General features: G+C 40.9%; 1 protein-coding gene across 1 annotated transcript in view; it reads left to right on the top strand.

Moving 5' to 3' along the window:
- PSMB2 (proteasome 20S subunit beta 2) overlaps positions 1-21,804 on the top strand; it is a 38,073-nt gene that overhangs the window by 11,735 nt on the left and 4,534 nt on the right. The window contains exon 4 of the mRNA NM_001257425.1: positions 20,178-20,340. Within this exon, the coding sequence (NP_001244354.1) occupies positions 20,178-20,340 (163 nt within the window). The remainder of the gene's footprint in view (positions 1-20,177; positions 20,341-21,804) is intronic.

Consider the following 21,804-nt stretch of genomic DNA (forward strand, 5'->3'; position numbering starts at 1 on the left):
GGAAAGTTCATATGGTTGCTAAAGGTGTGCGTTATTCCCTTCCCACAGGGACTAAATAAATAGAGCCTTAATATGTGACCTTACCCCCTGTGCCTGTTTACTCATCTATGAAATGGAGATAACTTCCTAACCCCACAGGACTGCCAGGAAAATGAATGCTTGTAAATAATAATATTTAACATTCATATGACTTTTGCCCAAAGCATTTTGCTTAATAATTTAATCTACTCACTATTCCACTGAGAAAGATAGTAGTAGTTAATTCTCTATCACTGAGATGAAGTGAAAGGCATAAAGTGGCAAAGGGACTAGCTCCAGGTCACACAGCAGGTCAGACAAAGCTAAAATAATGGCGCCATAATTATTTGACTATTCTGCCTTTAGTTCTTCAGTAGTATTTCTAGAACACTGGTGCTATTCATGTTTTTATTATGGTTTGAGTTTTCATCTGTACTTGCTTAAAATAACAAGTTACTTTTTTAAAAGTTACTTACTACAGATCTATAAAGCAGTTTATTTTCTAGTGCCTAATAATCTTGGACTGATAATTTCTCAATAAATAGTACCTCTCAGTGCTAGCTTTGACCAAGAGCTTGTACGATCTGAGGGATCATGAAGTTTGAAGAGAAACTAGAGACATGTGGGATTGAGAGGAGGCAAATTTACATACATGGTTTTGACCTGGATGAAAGATCAGTAGTCTTTTCTTAGAAAAATAATAATAATAATAATATTTATTTATTTATTTATTTTTCTCTTCCAAGAAAATCATTGTCACCAAGTGGTCTTTTCTTCACTCCTCCTTAAGAAAAGAAAATGGGTCAGATACTAGCTTTTCTGTCACCCAGAAGTTCCTGTGGTGTTCAGCATTCTATGGTTTGCCATGTACAGTGTTCCTCTGACTTATCAGGTAGAACTGGAATAAGAATTCCAGCTTTGGGCACAATAAATACTGTGTCATAAATATTGCAGACATTAAGTGAATTAAGCTCCTTTTTGGAATTGAGATAAGAATAGCGATGTGCTTCATGCAAATGCAGTGAATCCGGTTTAATCTTCTCCTAGCAGAAATGTTTGATGTCTTAACAAATATCCCTTGTAGACAGTGACATGGGGCTCTGGTAAATATTGACTGCTTCTGCCTGAGCTTCTCCATTAGGTCCAATCTCTGCTCCCCCATCTCCTTATCAAAGTAGATTCTTAGTTCTAAAATATGGATTTATATTTTAGTCATTTTATTCTGGGAAGAGAGATGATAATTTGTCAGTGTTCCTAATAAGTGCAAAGTCACCAAATTTGGTATATTTACGTGGTCACACCAGTTGGCAGATGTGACTCATTTTGGGTCAGCCAGTTACCATGTATAACTTTTGTGTCTGTAGCTCAAATTGTTTGATTTCTAATTTGCTCTGTGTATGTGTGGTTGTTTGGTTGGGTGGACTTTTACTACCTCCGAGTATATAATGAATCTTGCATAAACTGGTTCATTAAGATGTAGGCAATTTAGCATTATGGTTAAGAGCATAGTCTCTGGAATTGGACTACCTGGGTTTGAATATTTGCTTACTGATTTACTAGCTGGATGCCTTTGGACAAATTCTAAGCTTAATTTCCCTGCTTACCAACTTCAAAAAGTTATTATGAAGATTAAATGAGATAATAATGCAAAGCTCTTACTTAGCACATATATAACTGATTAATCACTTTTGTTTTGAGACAGGATCTCACTCTGTCGTCTAGGCTGGAGTGCAGTGGTATGATCACAGCTCACTGCAGCCCCTTGACCTTGCAGGCCCAGATGATCCTCCCACCTCAGCCTCCCTGGCAGCTGGGACTATAGGTGCATGCCACTATGCCTGGCTAATTTTTTGTAGAGATGGGGTTTCTCCATGTTGCCAGGCTGGTCCCAAACTCCTGGGCTCAAGCAGTCCTCCCACTTCGGCTTCCCAAAGTGCTGGGATTGCAGATATGAGCCACCATGCCCAGCCACTTTTGTTTTTATGCTGTGATTGCTGTTTGGTGAATAAGTTAGTTTTTCATGAGGTATAATTTGTTGTGCTTTTTTTTTTTTTTTTTTCTTGGAGATGGGTTCTCGCTCTGTCACCTAAGAGGTGGCACAATCACAGCTCACTGTAGCCTCAACCTTCTGGGCTCAAACACTATTCCCACTTCAGCCTCCCAAGTAGCTGGAACTACAGGCACAAAGCCACCATGCTGGTATTGATAGGGAAAATAGAAGTAAAATAACATTGTACATATATTATGTGCTAGGATTTTTCTAGATCTACACAGTCCAGTATGGTAACCAACTAGCCATATGGGGCTATTTAAATTTAAGTTAATTAAAAGTAAATAAAATTTAAAATTCAGTTTCTGGAGGAAAATCTCCTGGTGGACTTTACCTGAATGCTAAATCAACTTTTATTTCTTAAAAAAAAAATTCTGTTCCTCAGTCACAGCCAAATTTCAGGTACCCAGTAGCCACAGCTGCTGTATTGAACATCACAGATATGGAACATATCCATCATCACAGAAGTTCTCTTGGACAGTGCTATTCTAAATACTTACATATGTATCTATTATTAAGTGTCCTTATTATGACACCATAAGATGTGTGTTATCCCCATTTTACTTACGAGGATGTTAAGTATTTCTCTTATATATGTTTCCAGAGCATATATATAGTATGTTAAAGGGTAAGTTAAGATTCCATCTTCAAATATCAAACTATTTCATGCTATCTTCTTTATTAATTAGTGGACTAATGTACCAATATGTTTGTGCATTTAGGGGAACATGAAATGTTCAGTTTTGTTAAAATGTCAAAATTGCGCATAGTATTATATAGATAACTTATGAATATTTGTCCATTGTACGTTTTCAATAAGTGTTTGCTGAATAAGTGTCATGCAGCTAGGTCTACATATTCTGCTGAGAATGTTAATTATGCATTTATACACTGGAAGGAAATTCTTAATGAATGGAATACCGGAAGAAGTATTCTTAATAAATGGATGTTAATTCGTATAGGAATTAAAGGCATGAAATCATCAGAAGACGAAAAAAGACAGATGGGGGAAAAATTCAGAAGCCTTCATTTTAGTTGTTTATTTAAATGCATATGTACATTTAAGATGGTTTCTTCTTGTTGGTTAGACCCCGAAGAGCAGAAAAAGGGCTTATACTATGCTCAAGGCTTACTTGCTTAGGCCAGGCACAGTGGCTCATGCCTGTAATCCCAGCACTTTGGGAGGTCGAGATGGACAGATCACTTGAACCCAGGAGTTCAAGACCAGCCTGGCCAACATGGTGAAACCCCTGTCTACTAAAAATACAAATAATTAGCCAGACGTGGTGGCACACACCTGTAATCCCAGTTACTCAGGAGGCTGAGGCAGGAGAATGGCTTGAACCCAGAAGGTGGAGGTTGCAGTGAGCTGAGATCGTGCCACTGCACTCCAGCCTGGGTGACAGAGCAATACCCTGTCTCCAAAAAAAAAAAAAAAGAAGGCTTGCTTTGCTCAAATTCTCCTTACAGTTTGACTAATGTCAGAGGATGAGGAGTTACGGAGCTGTTTCTTACTTAAAATGAATTATGTGTGGCATATTTGGTGTAGCCCATCTGAATGCCCTAAAATTATCTCCATTTAACAGATAGAGAGACAGGTATAAACCAGGCAAATCTGGTGTCCTTGGGAACGTGAAATTTTGTGGCAAGGCTTAGAGTAGGATGCTGGCCTCCATGATGTGTAATCTTCGGGTTTCACTGCCACACTGGCCAAAGAGTTTTCATATAACTTTTTCTGAAGTGTTTCATAAGCCTTTGGTAATTTATCTTTTTATCTATTTACTTGTAAATGCTTAGCAAGTAAACAGTAGAAATAATGAGTTGAAAAGATACCCAGCCTGGTGTTGTGGTTTTCAAACTTTATTCTTTGAAGCTGCTTCAGGATACTCACCAAAGAAGACCAGTGTGCAACGCTTTTTTTTTTTTTTTTGAGATGGAGTCTGACTCTGTTGCCCAGGCTGGAGTGCAGTGGCATGATCTCAGCACACTCCAACCTCCATCTCCCGAATTTAAGTGATTCTTCTGCCTCATCCTCCCAAAGAGCTGGGACTACAGGCGCGCACCATCATGCCTGACTAATTTGTGTATTTTTAGTAGAGACGGGGTTTCAACATATTGGCCAGGTTGGTCTTGAACTCCTGACCTCGTGATCCACCTGCCTCGGTCTCCCAAACCGCTGGGATTACAGGCATGAGCCACCGTGCCTGGTTTTTTTTTTTTTTTTTTTTTTTTTTTTCTGAGACAGAGTCTTGCTCTCTCACCCAGTCTGGAATGCAGTGGTGCAATCTCTGCTCACTGCAACCTCCACCTCCTGAGTTCGAGCAATTCTCCTGCATCCGAGCAATTCTCCTGCGTCAGCCTCCTGAGTAGCTGGGATTACAAGCACGCATCACCATGCCTGGCTAATTTTTGTATTTTTAGTAGAGATGGGATTTCACCATGTTGACCAGGCTGGTCTCAAACTCCTGACCTCAAGTGATCTGCCCACCTCAGCCTCCCAAAGTGCTGGGATTACAGGCGTGAGCCACTGTACCCGGCCAGGAGTATATGAAGCAGAGCTAAAGTGCTCTGCTTCATATAGCTCAACTCAACTTTTATCTATTTGATAGATAGGAATTCTAGGTAAAGTTTTATTTGAAAAGGTGCTACCACTGTTCCCTTACCACCAAAGAGCCCTGCAACAGGAGGTTTAATACTAACTCTGCTGTGAGTTAATTGAAAACCTTGGGAGAAAGCAAGCATTTAATTGGATGGTTTTTAGGCTTTCTTCTAGCCCCCAAATAGCATGATTTAAAAATCTCATGTCAAGGCCATAACCAGACTTGAATTATTATTATTATTATTATTATTATTATTATTATTATTTTTAGTGAAAGGGAAATAATATGTAGGAAAGGATTTCAGGTCTTAGTCATTTCCAGCTGTGACCGAAGCTTATCCCCACACTCTGGCCTTAATTCAAGGGTGTTTGATCTGATTAGTACTAGGCATGTATAGCGTGCTCCTGTCCTAGAAGAATCCTGTTGCTTTGAGCCTTCTATTCTGACCATGAGAATTATTCTTCTCACTCCTTAGGTGGCTGGCACAAAGACATCATCTGTTTATTGGTATCAGTGAGGTCATGTGAACAGATGGCCCAGGTGAAACCCTGACTTTGCAAGTCTTGTCCCCTGTACAGTACCAACCGTTTGTTACATGTGATTGAAATATCACTAACAAGGGTAGTTTCACATGCTTTTTGGCACATGTGGTTAGCAGGATGTGACATGACACAGCACTGCCTTCTCCCTCCATGTGCCGTCTCCCTTGAGGCCTCATCTTCTCTACTTGCCCCGGTCTCACCCATGCCGAGGCTTGCCTTCAGCTCACCTGCTCCAGATGGGCGGCACAGTGGGAGGACACTGGCAAAGGCAGATGTGTTTATTTTCCGGAGACAAAATGTTGTGCTGCTGCAGATGGCAGTGCCTTGGAGCAAGTGGCAGCCTTTGACACCGCTGCCACACAGCCCGGGCATCCTGACAGACAGAGCCAGCTTACTTTTGGTGATGGGGAAATTCAAAAATACAAAACAAAAACAAAAACCAAGATGTTCATTATGCAGCTCCTGGACTTTCAGTGCAAGCAGCAGACCTTTTAGCAAACCTTAGTCAGCTAGTGAGCTAACTGTGAATTTTCACTGTAGGCCAAGAGTTATATGTCCATTCATTACTTTTGTCTCCCAGCCTTAACAGGACATAAAGTTAAAAACTGGAAACAAATGATTACATTTAGATGAATATTCAGTTTGGTTCTGCAAAACATATGTGTATCCCAGGTCACATCTCACAGAAGTCTCTTAGGATTGGGGGTGGCTCATGTTGGCCCCGTTGGAGATACCGCTGTTCTATTTTTGGTGGTCATTTTGATTATCCAGAGGCCCAGAGGCAGATGTGCCTTGAAGCTGAGGTGTCTCAATTAATATGACAACACTTTGTGCTTATAGTGTTTTTCTACTAGGAGGAGTAAGCATTCTGACAGCTGCCCTTTTAAGCAGTATGCTTATGCATTTGTTAGGGCTTGACTAAGTCCGTTAGGAAGACAAAAGGCTGGCTGTTGAATCATTACACTTACCAGGCTCCTAAAAAAAAAATAACTTGGGAAGATTCTTTGAAAGTTACTGGCTTTATCAGAAATTTTTTTTTTCTTTTTCCTTTTTTAATGTGCTGTTTTTCCCAGCCCTAGCTGATAGAGTTAGGAGTTTGCAGGTGTAAAGTCCTCCCCCTCCCCTTCCCTGTCTCTCTTCAGGGGGTTGTATGTGAGAAGGTGTTGCTTTCTCACTCAGAGAACATATATGTGCTACCCTGTTGGATGCCTGCTGCAAGCACAGAGAACCCCTGTTCTCATTGAATGGAATAAGCCTGTTGGATGGCTGGAATTTTGCAGCCCCATAATGCCAACTTTTCACTTAAAGCATCTATCCACAATGGGAATGAAGCAGTTTATGTGCTTGGTCTAGATTTGTATTCTTTTAAAACTCGTGTCTTAAAAATTTGTGGTTTCCTATTAAGGTTTGGTTTAAGCCTAAAGCAGGAGAGTGCTGTGTCTGCTTAGTAAGAATGTGCTTTTGCTTTTCAAATGTTTACTATTAGAAGTGCAGATTTACCCCCAACTTTTAAGATTGCTTTAAATCACTTTTATGGTCGGGTGCAGTGGCTCAAGCCTGTAATCCCAGCACTTTGGGAGGCCGAGACGGGTGGATCACGAGGTCAGGAGATCGAGACCATCCTGGCTAACACAGTGAAACCCCGTCTCTACTAAAAAATACCCAAAAAAACTAGCCAGGCGAGGTGGCGGGCGCCTGTAGTCCCAGCTACTCGGGAGGCTGAGGCAGGAGAATGGCGGGAACCCGGGAGGCGGAGCTTGCAGTGAGTGGAGATCACGCCACTGCACTCCAGCCTGGGCGACAGAGCGAGACTCCGTCTCAAAAAAAAAAAAAAAAAAATCACTTTTATGTGGGCATGCCCTCACACATACTCACAGATACAAACACATACAATATCCTGGCATCTTGGTGCCTCTTTTTACCTGCCCTGGCCCAAGATCATGTAGGAATATGAATTCAGGGGCTGATCCCAACAACCTCATGGGGTTTTCTTGACTCTCTCCCAAAAGAGTTAGCTAAAATAAAGGGCAGTGGGAAGGCTTTTCACAAGGGGAAAGGTTGATTTTTCTGTTTCTTGACCTGAGTTACATGTATATTTACTATGTTCATTAGCTATACCATGTATATTTTATGTGTTTTTTTTCTTCTTTTTGAGACATAGTCTCGCTTTGTCGCCCAGGCTGGAGTGCAGTGGTACTGTCTAGGCTCACTGCATCCTCTGCCTCCTGGGTTTAAGCAATTCTCCTGCCTCAGCCTCCTGAGTAGCTGGGACTACAGGCGCCCGCCACCACACCTGGCTAATTTTTGTATTTTTAGTAGAGATGGGGTTTCATCATGTTGGCCAGGCTCCTGACCTTGTGATCCACTCGCCTCGGCCTCCCAAAGTGCTGGGATTACAAGCATAAGCCACTGCGCTTGACCTATTTTATGCACTTTTATGTGTGTGTGTTATTTCGTAAAAAGGTATAAGAAAATGAAAAGGAAGACTAAAAGGGCAGGAAAGCATATTACTTTTTAACCTAAAAATAAAAAAAAGGGGGGCCAGCTTTACCATTACTTTTGAATGTAGACAACAGAGCAAATAGGATTAACTAGATTGGAAAGAAGAAAGGAGATAATAGTCTCTGAGTCTTTGTAAACTGAAATGATCCAGCAGAATTGTGGACTTCCTTTTCTGATGCTTCCTGATGGATGTGGTTTCTTACAGCCAGGATGTTCCATACCTGCTGATTTTCATTCAGCCCGTCTCCAGCCTGCCTTGTCCTTGGGGCTGAGGAAACAAAGGTGCACACCTCAATGTGGGCCTTCGGATGGGGAAATGGAGAAGTAAACTGTCAATTGCACTGCAGAGTGACAAGTGCTGAGATAGCCATATACACGGGATACTCTGGGAGCACAGAGCCTAACCTGAGCCTCAAAGGACTTGCTGTCATGAAGGCAGAGATGAAACAAAAGGGCAAACTGAAAGCACAGACCAAGGTGTTTGAGAGTATTTTAGGTTAGGTTAACAGTAATTTGTTAACAATAGTCAGGGCAGGGATAAATACTTCTCTGGGCCTCCTCATAAGTTTATCTGTCATGGGATTCTGTGTACAAAATAGGACTCTACTGATTAAAAACAAACATAAATTTATTTATTTATTTATTTATTTTATACTACATACATAAAATTGATAATCTAAAGTCAGCAGGGCACAGTGGCTCACACCTGTAATCCCAGCACTTTGGGAGGCCGAGGCAGGTGGATCACCTGAGGCCAGGAGTTCGAGACCAGCCTGGGCAACATGGTGAAATCCCATATCTACAAAAAATACAAAAATTAGCTGGGCATGGTGACAGGTGTCTGTAGTCCCAGGTACTCGGAAGGCCAAGGCAGGAGAATCGCTTGAACCCAGGAGGCAGAGGTTTTAATGAGCCAAGATTGAGCCACTGCACTCTAACCTGGGTGACAGAGTGAGACTCTGTCTCTAAATAAATAAATAAATACAAGCAGTGGGTCTTTCTGGAAGCCTGTTGGCTAAGAGGGGGTTAGCATGATCAGATGAGATTGGTAAGATCATTAGCTCGTTGGCTGTTCTTTGATGGAGCATTCGGGGAAAGAATGAAGGAAGTGGGGAGACCAATGAGGGGCCTCCATGTCAGTTAAAGCTGTAGCAGTAACTTTGGTTGGACCTGGGGTGCTAGTGGGGAACACTGTTCTAATAGAAGGGCTCCTCAATAGTCTTTTCCTCAGAATTTCCTTAGTACTCTATGGACATCTGAAAACATATACCATCATGTATAGTCCTAAATACTCTTTTCCAGAAGACTATATGATTTATTAGCTCAGAGAGATGAATCAGCTTTGATGTTTAGAATTCATAGATTAGATATTCGTGGATATGCTTAGCATGTACAACTTAATATATGCCTTATAGTGTGCAAGCCTGTAGCAAAGCATGGCTTCTGCATTTGAGGTTTTTAAAAACTGACTTAACGGTATATGGAATCTTAAATTTTCCTAGAAACTGCCAGCTCATGAAAAAAAGGAATTCAAGTGGCCTTGTTGCAAACATGGTGTTGGTTTTATCATTGCACAATCAGCAATTTTATTTTGATGTTATTTGGGGGGAAGCAGTATTTTTGATTAGCAAGTAAAATTAATGTAGAAAACAAATACTGTGTTAACTATTTGGTATAATAAGGCATCTGTGCCATGTTGCATTTCAACTCATTAAATTTCTAAACTTCTAATTACGATAAATTACAACTGTAGTAGGAAAACCAATCAAACTTGGAGTCATTGATAGCTTTAGAGAAGTAAAATTTATAGTAACTTTGGAATTACCGAGGAGACCTTTAAAATCTAATTTAGTTAAAAATTGAAATATACACAATATTTAAATTTTTTTGGTTGTAAAATTCACATTTATTGGGCACCTACTACTTAGCAAGTCTTCTTCCAGGAACTTTAACACAGATGAGTACCTTAATTCCTCACAGCTCTGTCAAGCAACAGTACTGTCCTCCACATTACAGATGGGGCACTCGAGGCTCCCAGTGGCCTATCTCAAGTAACACAACTGTAAGATGATAAAGCCACATTTGATTTTCATTGCTTTGTCACAAAAGTACATGCCTATCTTATATGACTTACGGCATTTAAAAGAAGAGTTTATCCAAGTAGTAATTTAAAAGATGTTTTTCTTTTAAAGTTTAAAATATTGGGTTGTAAATACAGTAACATTCCTGAGCTTAAGTTCAAGAACTCAACCATTATATGAGTTTTTACCAGTGTATTAAGCAAAAACATTTGAACATGAGCTAATTGTTATTAAAGGAAAACAAAGACAATTTTTATGTTTTTATTTTGGATTTGCCAGCATCAAACGGGTATACTAAATATACTTTCGGAGAATGACCTAAGGCAAGGAAGAAAAAAGGAAAAAATTGGTTAGACACTCTCATTTTCAGAACAGTGTTTCTTTTATTTCATCTTGGTCCTCTGAAAATGAAAGGTTTGCTTTGTTTGAGGCACACTTGCCTCCTTATTTCCCAATTTAGTATGAGAATTTATTAACGTGGGCCAGTTTGTTTTTTAGTGCTACAAAAAATAAATGCATTTGGAACAGGAGAGAACAAGAAAGTCAGGCGTTTAACTTTTTTTTGTGAAGCTCACTATAGTATTCTGATTTTGATCAGTTTACATTTGTACTTTTTTTCCGTCACAAGATTAAGAGAAAATTGTTTTCAACTTCCAATTCCATACCTTCTCCACCCTGGGTGGCCACTGTAGATAACAAGACCCTAACCGGCCCTGGGTTCTCTCTTGCATCTCTGCTTTTGCCACTCCAGCACTTTGCTAGTCTTCTCCCTTGAATGTACCAACATCCCCTACATGGCTAGCTCTTCAGTGCCAGTTAAACTCAGCATTTATCGGGAAGTTTTTTCTGTATTTGCTCCCCACTCTGCTCCCCCACCCCCCACCACATATGTCACCCTCAATTTCTTATGACAATGTAGGTATACCTTTGCCATAGTGTCCTGTTGTAATCGTTTTCTTTACTGTCTTCCATGCGCGAGTGTGAGAGTGTATGTGTTCATATGAATGAAACCTCTTCACTGGCTGGCTCTTCATTCGGTCTCATGACCTGGGTTATACACTGTTTTCTCTTCCCATCTGTCTTTGGACAGCTCTGCTTAAGCTCATTAGGTCCAATTTGAGCTCTTTTCATTTGCACTGCCACTGTCCCCCTTATCGAGAGTCCTAACTCTTCTTTCTCCCTCACCTCTTCTACTAGTTGCGAAGTTCCATCATTTCTACCTTCTAAATATATCTCATATTTCATTCCTCTCTCTCTGCCTCCTCTACTTTTTACTTAGTTTGATCCTCATCGTCTGTCTAGAGTAGACTATTGTAGATCCTCTAACCATCCCTGCTTCCTCTCAGTCTTAATCCCAGTCTATCTTCCATATAACTGTCAGTTACCATCCTAAAATGGCAATCTGTTTGTATTTCCTTTCTAAAACTCTTCTGTTAAAGAGAAGCAGGGAAAGTGGCTGGGACCGGTGGAATATCAATTTGAGACATCAGGGTTCCTTGGCACCAGTTAACCAATGTGCTATGTCATGAAAAAAGGCTTGGATCAGCAGAGGGATGGAAGTGGCAAATTTTCACTGGCTGCTCTATGGTTTACATACTAATGTAAATATTCTTTAGTCTAGGAGGCCAATAACAGTATCATCCCAGTTTCTCTCTCTACTTCCTGCTGAAGTCACCTAATTCTCCAGGTGTATGTGTTGCATGTTCACCAGTATCCATACATTCCATATTCCTCTCTGTTTCTTTGTCTTCACATACACTGTTTCCTCTGTCTGGAGTCCTTCCTACCCACATCTACCTTGTGAGTGCCTTTCAGATCCAGACTCACATCTTCATCATGTGGCACGATGCTTCTCATGTAATAAATGCTAAGTAAACATTTATTGAACTTATTCACATTCCAAATGTGGAAATGATGTTAGTTGGGGCATCTACCCATTTCATAATTATTCTATGTTGTGGTCCCGGGGAACTCATGGAATTTGGTTGAAACCTTTTATAAACTGCGTATTTTTTACTTAAGGCTAAAAGAGATTGAATCTACACATGGGTTTCCTTAAAAAGGAATATAGCCAAGAGGATTAAAGTCAGAGTACAAGGCCGGGCGTGGTGGGTCACACCTGTAATCCTAGCACTTTGGAAGGCCGAGGTGAATGGATCACTTGAGGTCAGGAGTTCGAGACCAGCCAGGCCATCATGGTGAAACCCCATCTCTACTAAAAATACAAAATTAGCTGGGTGTGGTGGCGGGTACCTGTTATCCCAGCTACTCCAGAGGCTGAGGCAGGAGAATCACTTGAACCCGGGAGGCAGAGGTTGCAGTCAGCCGAGATCGTGCCACTATACTCTAGCCTGGGCAACAGAACAAAACTGTCTCAAAACAACAACAACAAAAAAAGTATAAATGATTCCATATTGCTTAGGCATTAAGGATAGGTCGTTCTCCACCCAATTCCCCATCCATAGAACCATAGTCTTTTAGAGCTAGGAAAGGTACTAGGTCACAATAATTGGAAGTTGCTGAAATCTTTGAGGTTTTTTTAAGTGTTTGAAATAGGGGATTCCAATTCACATATGAAGTCCTTCTTTAATTAAAATGGCAAAATGGAAATTGAGATTTTAAAATTACACCACCAAACCCACCCAAAAAAGATAGCTAGTGAATTTTGTTGGTTATTGCAAACAAAGTCTAGAGTTCAGAACATTGGTGTAAGAAATAACAATTGATTCATTTTATTTATTAGTGAAATTGAAAAATTGGGGATTGGCAAAGCAGTTAAGGTGTTGGTAATCTATCATCATGGGTATTTATTGAACTACTACATAGTTTTAGACCCTGTAGAGGAGTCATAATTGTATGATATTAAATTTGCCCTTTTAAAACTTAAAATATTAGGCAGACATGGAGGCACCCACCTATAGTCCCAGCTACTTGGGAAGCTAAGGTAGAAGGATTCCCTTGAGCCCAGGAGTTTGAGGCTATAGTGTGCTATGACTGCGCCTGTGGATAGCCACTGCACTCACTTGAGCAAAATAGCAAGACCTTGTCTCCCAAAATAAACAAATAAAATCCTTAAAATGTTATTGGTCATATAAAGATGTGATAAGTGAAATAGAGAGCAATAGATGCTAGTATGCAAAATAGTGCATTCTGAAATATTTGAGTGTGTAACTGGCATTTACATACCAAATCGTATTTTTACACTAATTTCCATTTTGTGGAGGCAGCATGATTTCCTGGAAAAGCATATAGGACTTGCAGTTGGGAGGCCTGAATTCTGGACCTGACTCTTGATGCTAATTACCTGTGTGGTTTAGGGCGAGTTACTGTTTCCTCTTTGAAGTTTAATCCCCACATTTGTAAAAGGAATACTGGGTAAACTAGTTGAAGTTTTCTATCCCATCCAAGTCTGTAAACTGCATTTTCATGAAATCCTCTCAGTGCTAAAGATGGAATTTTAGGCAGTTTTGACAATCCCCTGGACTAAAAGAAATAGCAGATGTACTGTTCCTTTCAAAGTCCAGTCTCTGTTTAGTATATTTAGAAGTCTGTTTATGAAAACACTCATCTCTAGACAAACTCATTTGTCTCATTGGCGGTTCTGCATCTTCTTCCAAATTACTGACCTGCTAGGAATGAAGGTATGCCTCACTCACTGCTTAGCATTCCAAGGTGCAACACATCAAAAAAGAAATTTGCACCATTCTCCAAAGCACCTCACTCATAGCAGTGTCGTCCCATTCAATTAGAGGTGGCAAAGGCTGGCCTGGCTCCAAAGGAAGACTGTCAATTCCTCTCTTTTTCTGTGTCCACGCTTGGCAGGATGCTTCCTCACGCCCACCTCTCTCCCCCTTGCTGTGACTTTAGCTTCCGCCAGATGTCACACCGCTGCTTGTCACCGCCCAGACTCTTGTCGCTGATTTTGTTGTTTCAGTGTATTTATCACAACTGTTCTCTTTAGCTGTAAAATTTATGGAATTTCACACTCTTAATTTTACTACAGTGTTTCTTTTTCATAAGAGAGGGAATATACTAGGAGTCATATGCACAAGAGTTGGAGGGAAGGAAACACTTCATCTAACTTAAGTTTGCAGGTGTGCAGTGCACACCCCCACCCCCAAATATACAAGAGTCTAAAGTGGCACTGAGCTCAGTTCTGCAGGGCTCAGTTGCTCAGAGGTACTTAAGAAGTCTATTTCAGTCTCAGAAAGAAGTACATAAGAGATGTGCTTATTGGCCATTTCCCCTCTCTTCTTAAATTTGATCTTTTAGTAACCAATAAAAGTTGGACAATTTTATTGGCTCTCTGTAGCCTACTTCTTGATCTTACTATCTAGTCAAATCTGTTGATAATGCAGTCAAATCCTAAGAGTGGTGGTGGTAGTGTTGTGGTAATAGTCAATCTGCATTATTACAATTTATCAGGCATTGCACTGAGCACTTTACATGTATTTATCTAAACCTTACCACAACCTTATAATGATGGGTACTTTTATTATCCTTATTGTATAGATGAAGAAATCTCAAAATGACCTAAATGCACTTCACTGTGAAAAAATAAACTCATATCACATACTCATTAAAGGAGGAAAAGATACATTTGTGTAGTTTTGTCCTCACCCTACCCTCACTGCTTTCTATTAAGAGGCAAAATTTTGGTGGTACCTCATGCTAGAAGCTAAAATTCATTTTGAGTCCCAGGATGGTTCATTTAAAATACTTTCTTTGTATATCAAGTAGACGCAACTTTAAACATGTTGGTGTTTGCATTGCAGACCATCGATGGTGATTGCCAAGGCCTTTGGGTAGAGAGTATCTTAGCTAAATGTTTGAGTTCACTTGAATGAATGTTTGGATGTTTAGGTTAATTCAGTACTATATATAATGTTCAGTCTTAGCTTATGCTGTGGAAGAAGCCTAGTCTTGTATGTTGCAGTTCTTCCCCTCGGGGACCTCATAACTTTGTCTTACTACTTAGACTTACTATCTAAACAATTAGAGTAGTGGAGACAACCAAAGGCTAGATTATATCATGTACAGAATAGAGATTTCATTTTAAAAGATTCTTGGTGATCTTTGCAAAGGATTACTTTGTAAGAGATTCTTTGTAAAGAGGATCCCGGCCAGGCGCAGTGGCTCAAGCCTGTAATCCCAGCACTTTGGGAGGCCGAGACGGGCGGATCATGAGGTCAGGAGATCGAGACCATCCTGGCTGACACGGTGAAACCCCGTCTCTACTAAAAAATACAAAAAACTAGCCGGGCGAGGTGGCGGGCGCCTGTAGTCCCAGATACTCGGGAGGCTGAGGCAGGAGAATGGCGTGAACCCGGGATGTGGAGCTTGCAGTGAGCTGAGATCTGGCCACTGCACTCCAGCCTGGGCGGCAGAGCGAGACTCCGTCTCAAAAAAAAAAAAAAAGAGGATCCCTGGCAGTGCTCTCATTATTGATTAATGTTTTCATTTCCCCAGAATAATTAGGCAAATCCTTAAGTATGTAATATTGATCATGGGCAACAAAGGGAACTGATGAAAAAGTGTCTAGAAAGTAGCTTTACCACTCAGGATAGACACATTTACAAGGGAAGAAATGACATGGTTACGGAGGGTTGACCATGAAGTAGGGATGCTCTAAGTGTCTAGTACAAATGCTTGTGACACTGAACAGCATTACCTTAGGGCCTCTGGAAAGAGTCCCAGGAATGAGAGAGGAGGAAACTCATTTACTGCTTTTCTACCATGTGTCAGGCACTGTGCTGGGCACTAACATCCCTCCATATCCCTTTATGAAGACACATAGGAATTTCCCTCATATCTCAGTGCCAGAAGTAATTGGGCTTCTCCTGATACTTGCGTTGTTTATAGAGTCTTTACTGTTTTGGGCATTATACTTATTATCCACATGCATTATCTTTTGGAATCCTCACTGTAGCAGCCCTTTGGTAGTAGGGATCATCCCGTGTTTTAAATGAGAAATTAAAATTCAGAGAGATTAAATGACTAACTTTTCTAAAGTCACAGTCCAACTCTTTCTTAGTTATTTATGCTATTGGTCCCCTCTTTGTTCAGTTCTGAATGCCTGGCCTGTATCCTAAGCTTTTCTTTACTTAGCACCCTGTGTCTAGAGGGAGGTAGAAAGAGAAGAACCCAAGCCTAGCAAAAAGCAACAATAAATGTACATTCATGGAGATGCTGGCAGTTGACTTAAACTTGAACCACTTCTCAGAAGTAGCACTTACTGCTTTCTCACGTTTGTTTAGTGACTTTTCTTTTTATTTGGTCGAAATAGGGTCTTACTCTGTTGCCAGTCAGGCTGGAGTGCAGTGGGGGCATCATAGTTCACTGTATACTGGGGCTTAAGGATCCTCCTGCCTCAACCTCCCAAATAGCCACCTCACCTAGCTTTTTTTTTCCCCCATCGAGACAGGGTCTTGCCATCTTACCTACGCTGGTCTTGAACTCTTAGGCTCAAGCAGTCTTCCTACCCTGGCCTCCCAAAGTGCTGGGATTACAGGCGTGGGCCACTGTGCCCAGCCAAGCCAAAGATCTTTGGTGGAGCATTGTCAGAAGAATTTCACAAACTGCAAGTTGTTGCACAGATGTATTGATTTAATTAGTCTAGATAACACCATTTATTTATGCTTAAGCATCTCACACATGCAAAAGTTGATAATTCAAAGTCACACAATAATTTGTGAGTTATCTTCAATACCAGGAGTTGTAGCTTCTGAATACCAACTTTGGTAAGTGTACGTGTGCATCAGATGCCTAAGCATGAGTAAATGATACTATATAGACCAGTTAAGTGATGCAGCTTACTTCTGGAATTCTGTTGACATCCTTTTTCATCTAAAATTTTCTGGTAGTGGATTTTAAATAACATTTATTGTTCTAAACAATTGAATCTCATAGTATGGACAAGATCTTCATTGAAGGCAAAACATCTGGGTTCTGCTTGTTAAGGCCTCTGAGTATCTGGGGGAATACTTAATATACCATTGCAACTTGATGAAATTGTCTTGGCTAACTATACAGCAAGTGTTCTGGCTAGTTAGTAGAGAAGAGTAGAGTTTATCCTCTTAGCAAAAAGATTTAACTTACTTTGTGGTAGGTAAAAGACTGTATTATTAATTCTCTTGGGGAGGGAAACCAGTTTCTCTTTGCTATTCTGCCTCTCTTCCTCCCTCGTTCTGTCTTCTAATTTAAACTGTAAGAACACCAAGATATTCTATGTCTGCCAGATTTTGCAGTACTGTTTTCACACTTATATATAACTAATAGCATTGTTAAAATCTGGAGCTAATTAAAGCAGGTTTGTTGTTGTTTAAAGTGATAAGCTTTCAAAAACAGACTGGGATGTAGTTAATATTGTGGCCGGGCGCGGTGGCTCAAGCCTGTAATCCCAGCACTTTGGGAGGCCGAGACGGGCAGATCACGAGGTCAGGAAATTGAGACCATCCTGGCTAACACGGTGAAACCCCATCTCTACTAAAAAATACAAAAAAAAACTAGCCGGGCGAGGTGGCGGGCGCCTGTAGTCCCAGCTACTCGGGAGGCTGAGGCAGGAGAATGGCGTAAACCCGGGAGGCGGAGCTTGCAGTGAGCTGAGATCCGGCCACTGCACCCCAGCCTGGGCGACAGAGCGAGACTCCCTCTCAAAAAAAAAAAAAAAAAAAAAATATATATATATATATATATATAGTAGGACTTTTGGTAGCATCTTTTCTTCCAGAGTTTGGGATGCTTTACCATTATTATTTTTTCTAATTATATTCCCTAGAAGATAGAAAGGAGAAAGATTAATTAACCCAGTTTTACATGTTAAAAAAAACCCAGAAGCTCATAGGAATTAAGTTTTTTGCCTAAGGTCAGATTTACTAAGAAGGTACTCAGAATGCACAGAGAATTCCAGAGCTTGGCAGAGTGCAGCACACTACTCATTGGGAAATACGATAGGTAGATAATGATCTTCTCAGAAGTCTTGACTGCTGGTCAACTTATTTCTCTCTGGGACTACCCACTGTCTTATCACTAAAACAGAAACTTATTTGGAGGTGAGCACTACTCTGTAATCTCCAGGTGATGTTAGGAACCCTTCCTACTTAGCACAGCTGGCTTAGAATTCCAATTAAGTATATAACATGAGTTTCCTGCTAGGCACGATGGCTCAAGACTGTCATCCCAGCACTTTGGGAGGCCAAGGTGGAAGGATTGCTTGAGCCTAGAAGTTGAAGACCAGCCTGGGCAACATAGTGAGACCCCATCTCTCTTTTTATTTATTTATTTTTTTTATTTTGGAGATAGAGTCTTGCTCTATTGCCCAGGCTAGAGTGGTGCAATGGCACCATCTCAGCTCACTGCAGCCTCTGCCTCCCAGGTTCAAGTGATTCTCATGCCTCAGCCTCCAAAGTAGCTGGGATTACAGGCTCGTGCCACCATGCCTGGCTAATTTTTGTATTTTTAGTAGAGACAAGGTTTCACCACGTTGGCCAGGCGGGTCTCAAACTCCTAACCTCAAGTAAGCTGCCTGCCTCGGCCTCCCAAAATGCTGGGATTACAGGTGTGAGCCACCGTGCCCAGCCAAGACCTCATCTCTTAAAAAAATATAATAAATTAGCAGGGCATGGTGGTAGGTGCCTATAGTCCTAGCTGCCCAGGAGGCTGAGGTGGGAAATTCACCTGAGCCTAGGAGTTTGAGGCTGCAGTGAGCTATGATTGCACCACTGCACTCCAGCCTGGGCGACAGAACAAAATCCTGTTACTCCCCTCCCAACTCCTCCCCCCCAAAAAAGCAAAAACCATGAGTTTTTTAAGGCTGCCAAGTGGCCGTGTTAATCAGTGTTCAAAGAATGTTAAATGCCACTTTTAGGACCATTAGCTGTTACACTTCATGCTTCATAATGAGGTGTCTCACTTACTGTGCGTTTAATTAAATACATACACAAATTTAGGGATGAGGACATATCCATGGGCAAGGCCTGCTTACTCCCCGCTGAAGTAAATGCAAGAGGAGAAACACATCCTGCAGAGAAAAAGAAAGCCATATAAAATCGAAGTCCCACCCCTGATGCCTAGGGGCATCAGACTGAATTTAACATGGTAAATGGCGCAGCTGGTGTAGAAAAAAATAATCATCCATTTGGAGATGAAGAGCAACGCAGACTCGGTCACGGTTCTCTATAAAACTCATGTTTTTAGATTTGCAGGTAATACAAAGAAAAGATACCTATAAATCCAAGTTATAATTTTTTTTTATTGCTTTTTATTTGTCTCAAAATTACTTTTCAGTTAAGTCTGGTGATTTGACTTAAATATTTGAGACTTACTATCCCTCCCACCCCATGAGTTGTTTCTTTTCTCTCTCTTTCTCTTGTTTTTTGAACCCAGGCTGGAGTTCAGTGGCACAATCATGGCTCACGGTAGCCTTGACCTCCTTGGCTCAAGTGATCCTCCCACCTTAGCCTCCTGAGTAGCTGGGACCACAGGTGTGCGCCATCATGCCCAGCTAATTTTTTAGTGTTTTGGTAGAAACAAAGTCCCACTATATTACCTAGGCTGGTCTCAAACTCCTGGGCTCAAGCAAGCCTGCCACCTCAGCTTCCCAAAGTGCTGGGATTATACCTCTGAGCTACTGCACCCAGCTATAAGTTGTTTTTTTAGTAGTGGGCATACAGTTTACCATTTGGGATTGGTCCAGATGCCCAGACTGAGTTTGTTTATTTCATTTGATGGGGTTGGAGCATCTGCTTTTTTCAGTCCGTGGCCTGGCACTCTCAGAATTGTTTATTGGTTTCAACAATTAGGAATGACAAAAGAGCACCTATGCTTTGCCTTTCCAGTGCTTAAAATTTTTTTTTTTTGTTTTAAATTTTTGTGCGTTCATAGTAAGTGTATATATTTATTGGGTATATGGGATATTTTGATACAGGCATAAAATGTGTCATAATCACATCAGGGTAAATGGGGTATCTCTCACCTCAATCATTCCTCCTTTGTGTGACAAACAATCCAATTATACTCTTTTAGTTATTTTAAAATATACAATTAAGCTATTATTAACTGTAGTCACTCTGTTTTGCTATCAAATACTTTTGAAGAAGTGCTTTTATACAGGTTCTCATCCGTGGACTTTAAGAAGATGGCAGCTTTTTCATATACCTAAAGTGCTCCAAATGCCCTTCTGTTCGAAGAGAACAAGCCGATATCCCTTGGCCTGTTACCATACTCCAGGTCCTCTAGATTTCCCTACATTTTTACTTCATTGTGATTTACTCAGTTGCTGCTAATATTTTCTTTCTCATCAAGAGTCAGAATATTCTCATTTGCCATGGGAAGAGATGTTGGTGTTCTGTTTTAGTTATCACTTTACCGTATCTTTTCTTTGCAGACCCCATATCATGTGAACCTCCTCCTGGCTGGCTATGATGAGCATGAAGGGCCAGCGCTCTATTACATGGACTACCTTGCAGCCTTGGCCAAGGCCCCTTTTGCAGCCCATGGCTATGGTGCCTTCCTGACTCTCAGTATCCTAGACCGATACTACACACCGAGTAAGTATTAACACTCTAGGGAGGGAGCAGTGGCAGAGCCCGGCCCTCAGCTGCTTCCCAGGTTTGTCCACCCTTGGAGTTGGGTGGCAGGGCTTGAATAGGATGGATCCTAAGAAGCACAAGCAGGTCCCCCTCTGGAAGCTGCACTCTTCTGTCAGTCTTCCAAAAGCTGATGTAAGTCCCATTTTTTGCCAGGCAAAATGAGATAGTATGTATCTCTAGAGCTGGGTTTTGTTTCGAAGGAGGTTTGGAATAGATGTCATAGTGAATAAAACATTTTTATTGGGTTCTAAAGTTCTTCAGTTCTAAGAGTTCAAGTTTTTTCACTTACTTTGCTTTGCCTAGATGCTTATTGGCATCTCAGTAAAGGATGAGTGGGTAAAGCAAGTAGCTGTATATTTGTTTTGAACTTGCGAGGATGAACAGGTCCCCAGCATGTCAGCTGAAGGTTTCTTTGCTTAAACATCAAAGCTTTCTAAGGCTACAAATCTGAACCTTCCCTTGGTTGTCACCCAATGGCTGCCCCCTCTTGAAAGAAAAAGCTGTCGCTCTGCTTGTCCATAAAGCGTCAGCTTGGCAAAACTTCCGATACAGGGATGCTGTTTAAAAATTTTATTTTGTAATTGACAAATAATAATTGTACATATATTCATAGAGTACATCATGGTGTTTCAATACATGTAAACAGATCAGGGTAGTTGGTATATCGATCATCTCAAACATTTATCATTTTGTGTTGGGAACATTTAGTATCCTCCTTGTAGCTATTTGAAACTATATATTGTGAGCCATAGTCATTTTACAGTGGTATAGAACAGTACAGTACAGCTTATTCCTCTGTCTAGCCATAATTTTGTACCTTTTTTTTTTTTTTGGTTTGAGACAGAGTCTCCCTCTGTCACCCAGGCTGGAGTGCAGTGGAGTGATCTCGGCTCACAGCAACCTCTGCCTCCCAGGTTCAAGTGATTCTCGTACCTCAGCCTCCCAAGTAGCTGGGATTACAGGCATGTGCCACCACGCCTGTCTAGTTTTTGTATTTTTTGTAGAGACAGGGTTTCACCATGTTGGTCTGGCTGGTCTAGAACTCCTGACTTCAAGTGATCCACCTGCCTTGCCCTCCCAAAGTGTTGGAATTACAAGAGTGAGCCACTCTGCCCTGCCAATTTTGTATCTTTTAACAAATGTCCCCCATCCCTTGCAGAGGATTTCTCAGCCTCTAGTATCCTCTATTCTACTTTTTACTTCTATGAGATCAGCTTTTTTAGCTTCCACATATGAGTGAGAACGTGCAGTGTTTTAGCTTTGTTCCTGGCTTATTTCATTTAACAGAATATCCTCCAGTTCCATTCATATTGAATGACAGGATTTCCTTTTTTATGGATGAATAGTATTTCATGGTGTATATCTACCACATTTTCTGTATCCATTGATCTGTTCTCAGACACCTAGATTCCATATCTTGGC

This window comes from Macaca mulatta, chromosome 1 (assembly GCF_049350105.2).
Source record: "Macaca mulatta isolate MMU2019108-1 chromosome 1, T2T-MMU8v2.0, whole genome shotgun sequence".
NCBI classification, from domain to species: domain Eukaryota; kingdom Metazoa; phylum Chordata; class Mammalia; order Primates; family Cercopithecidae; genus Macaca; species Macaca mulatta.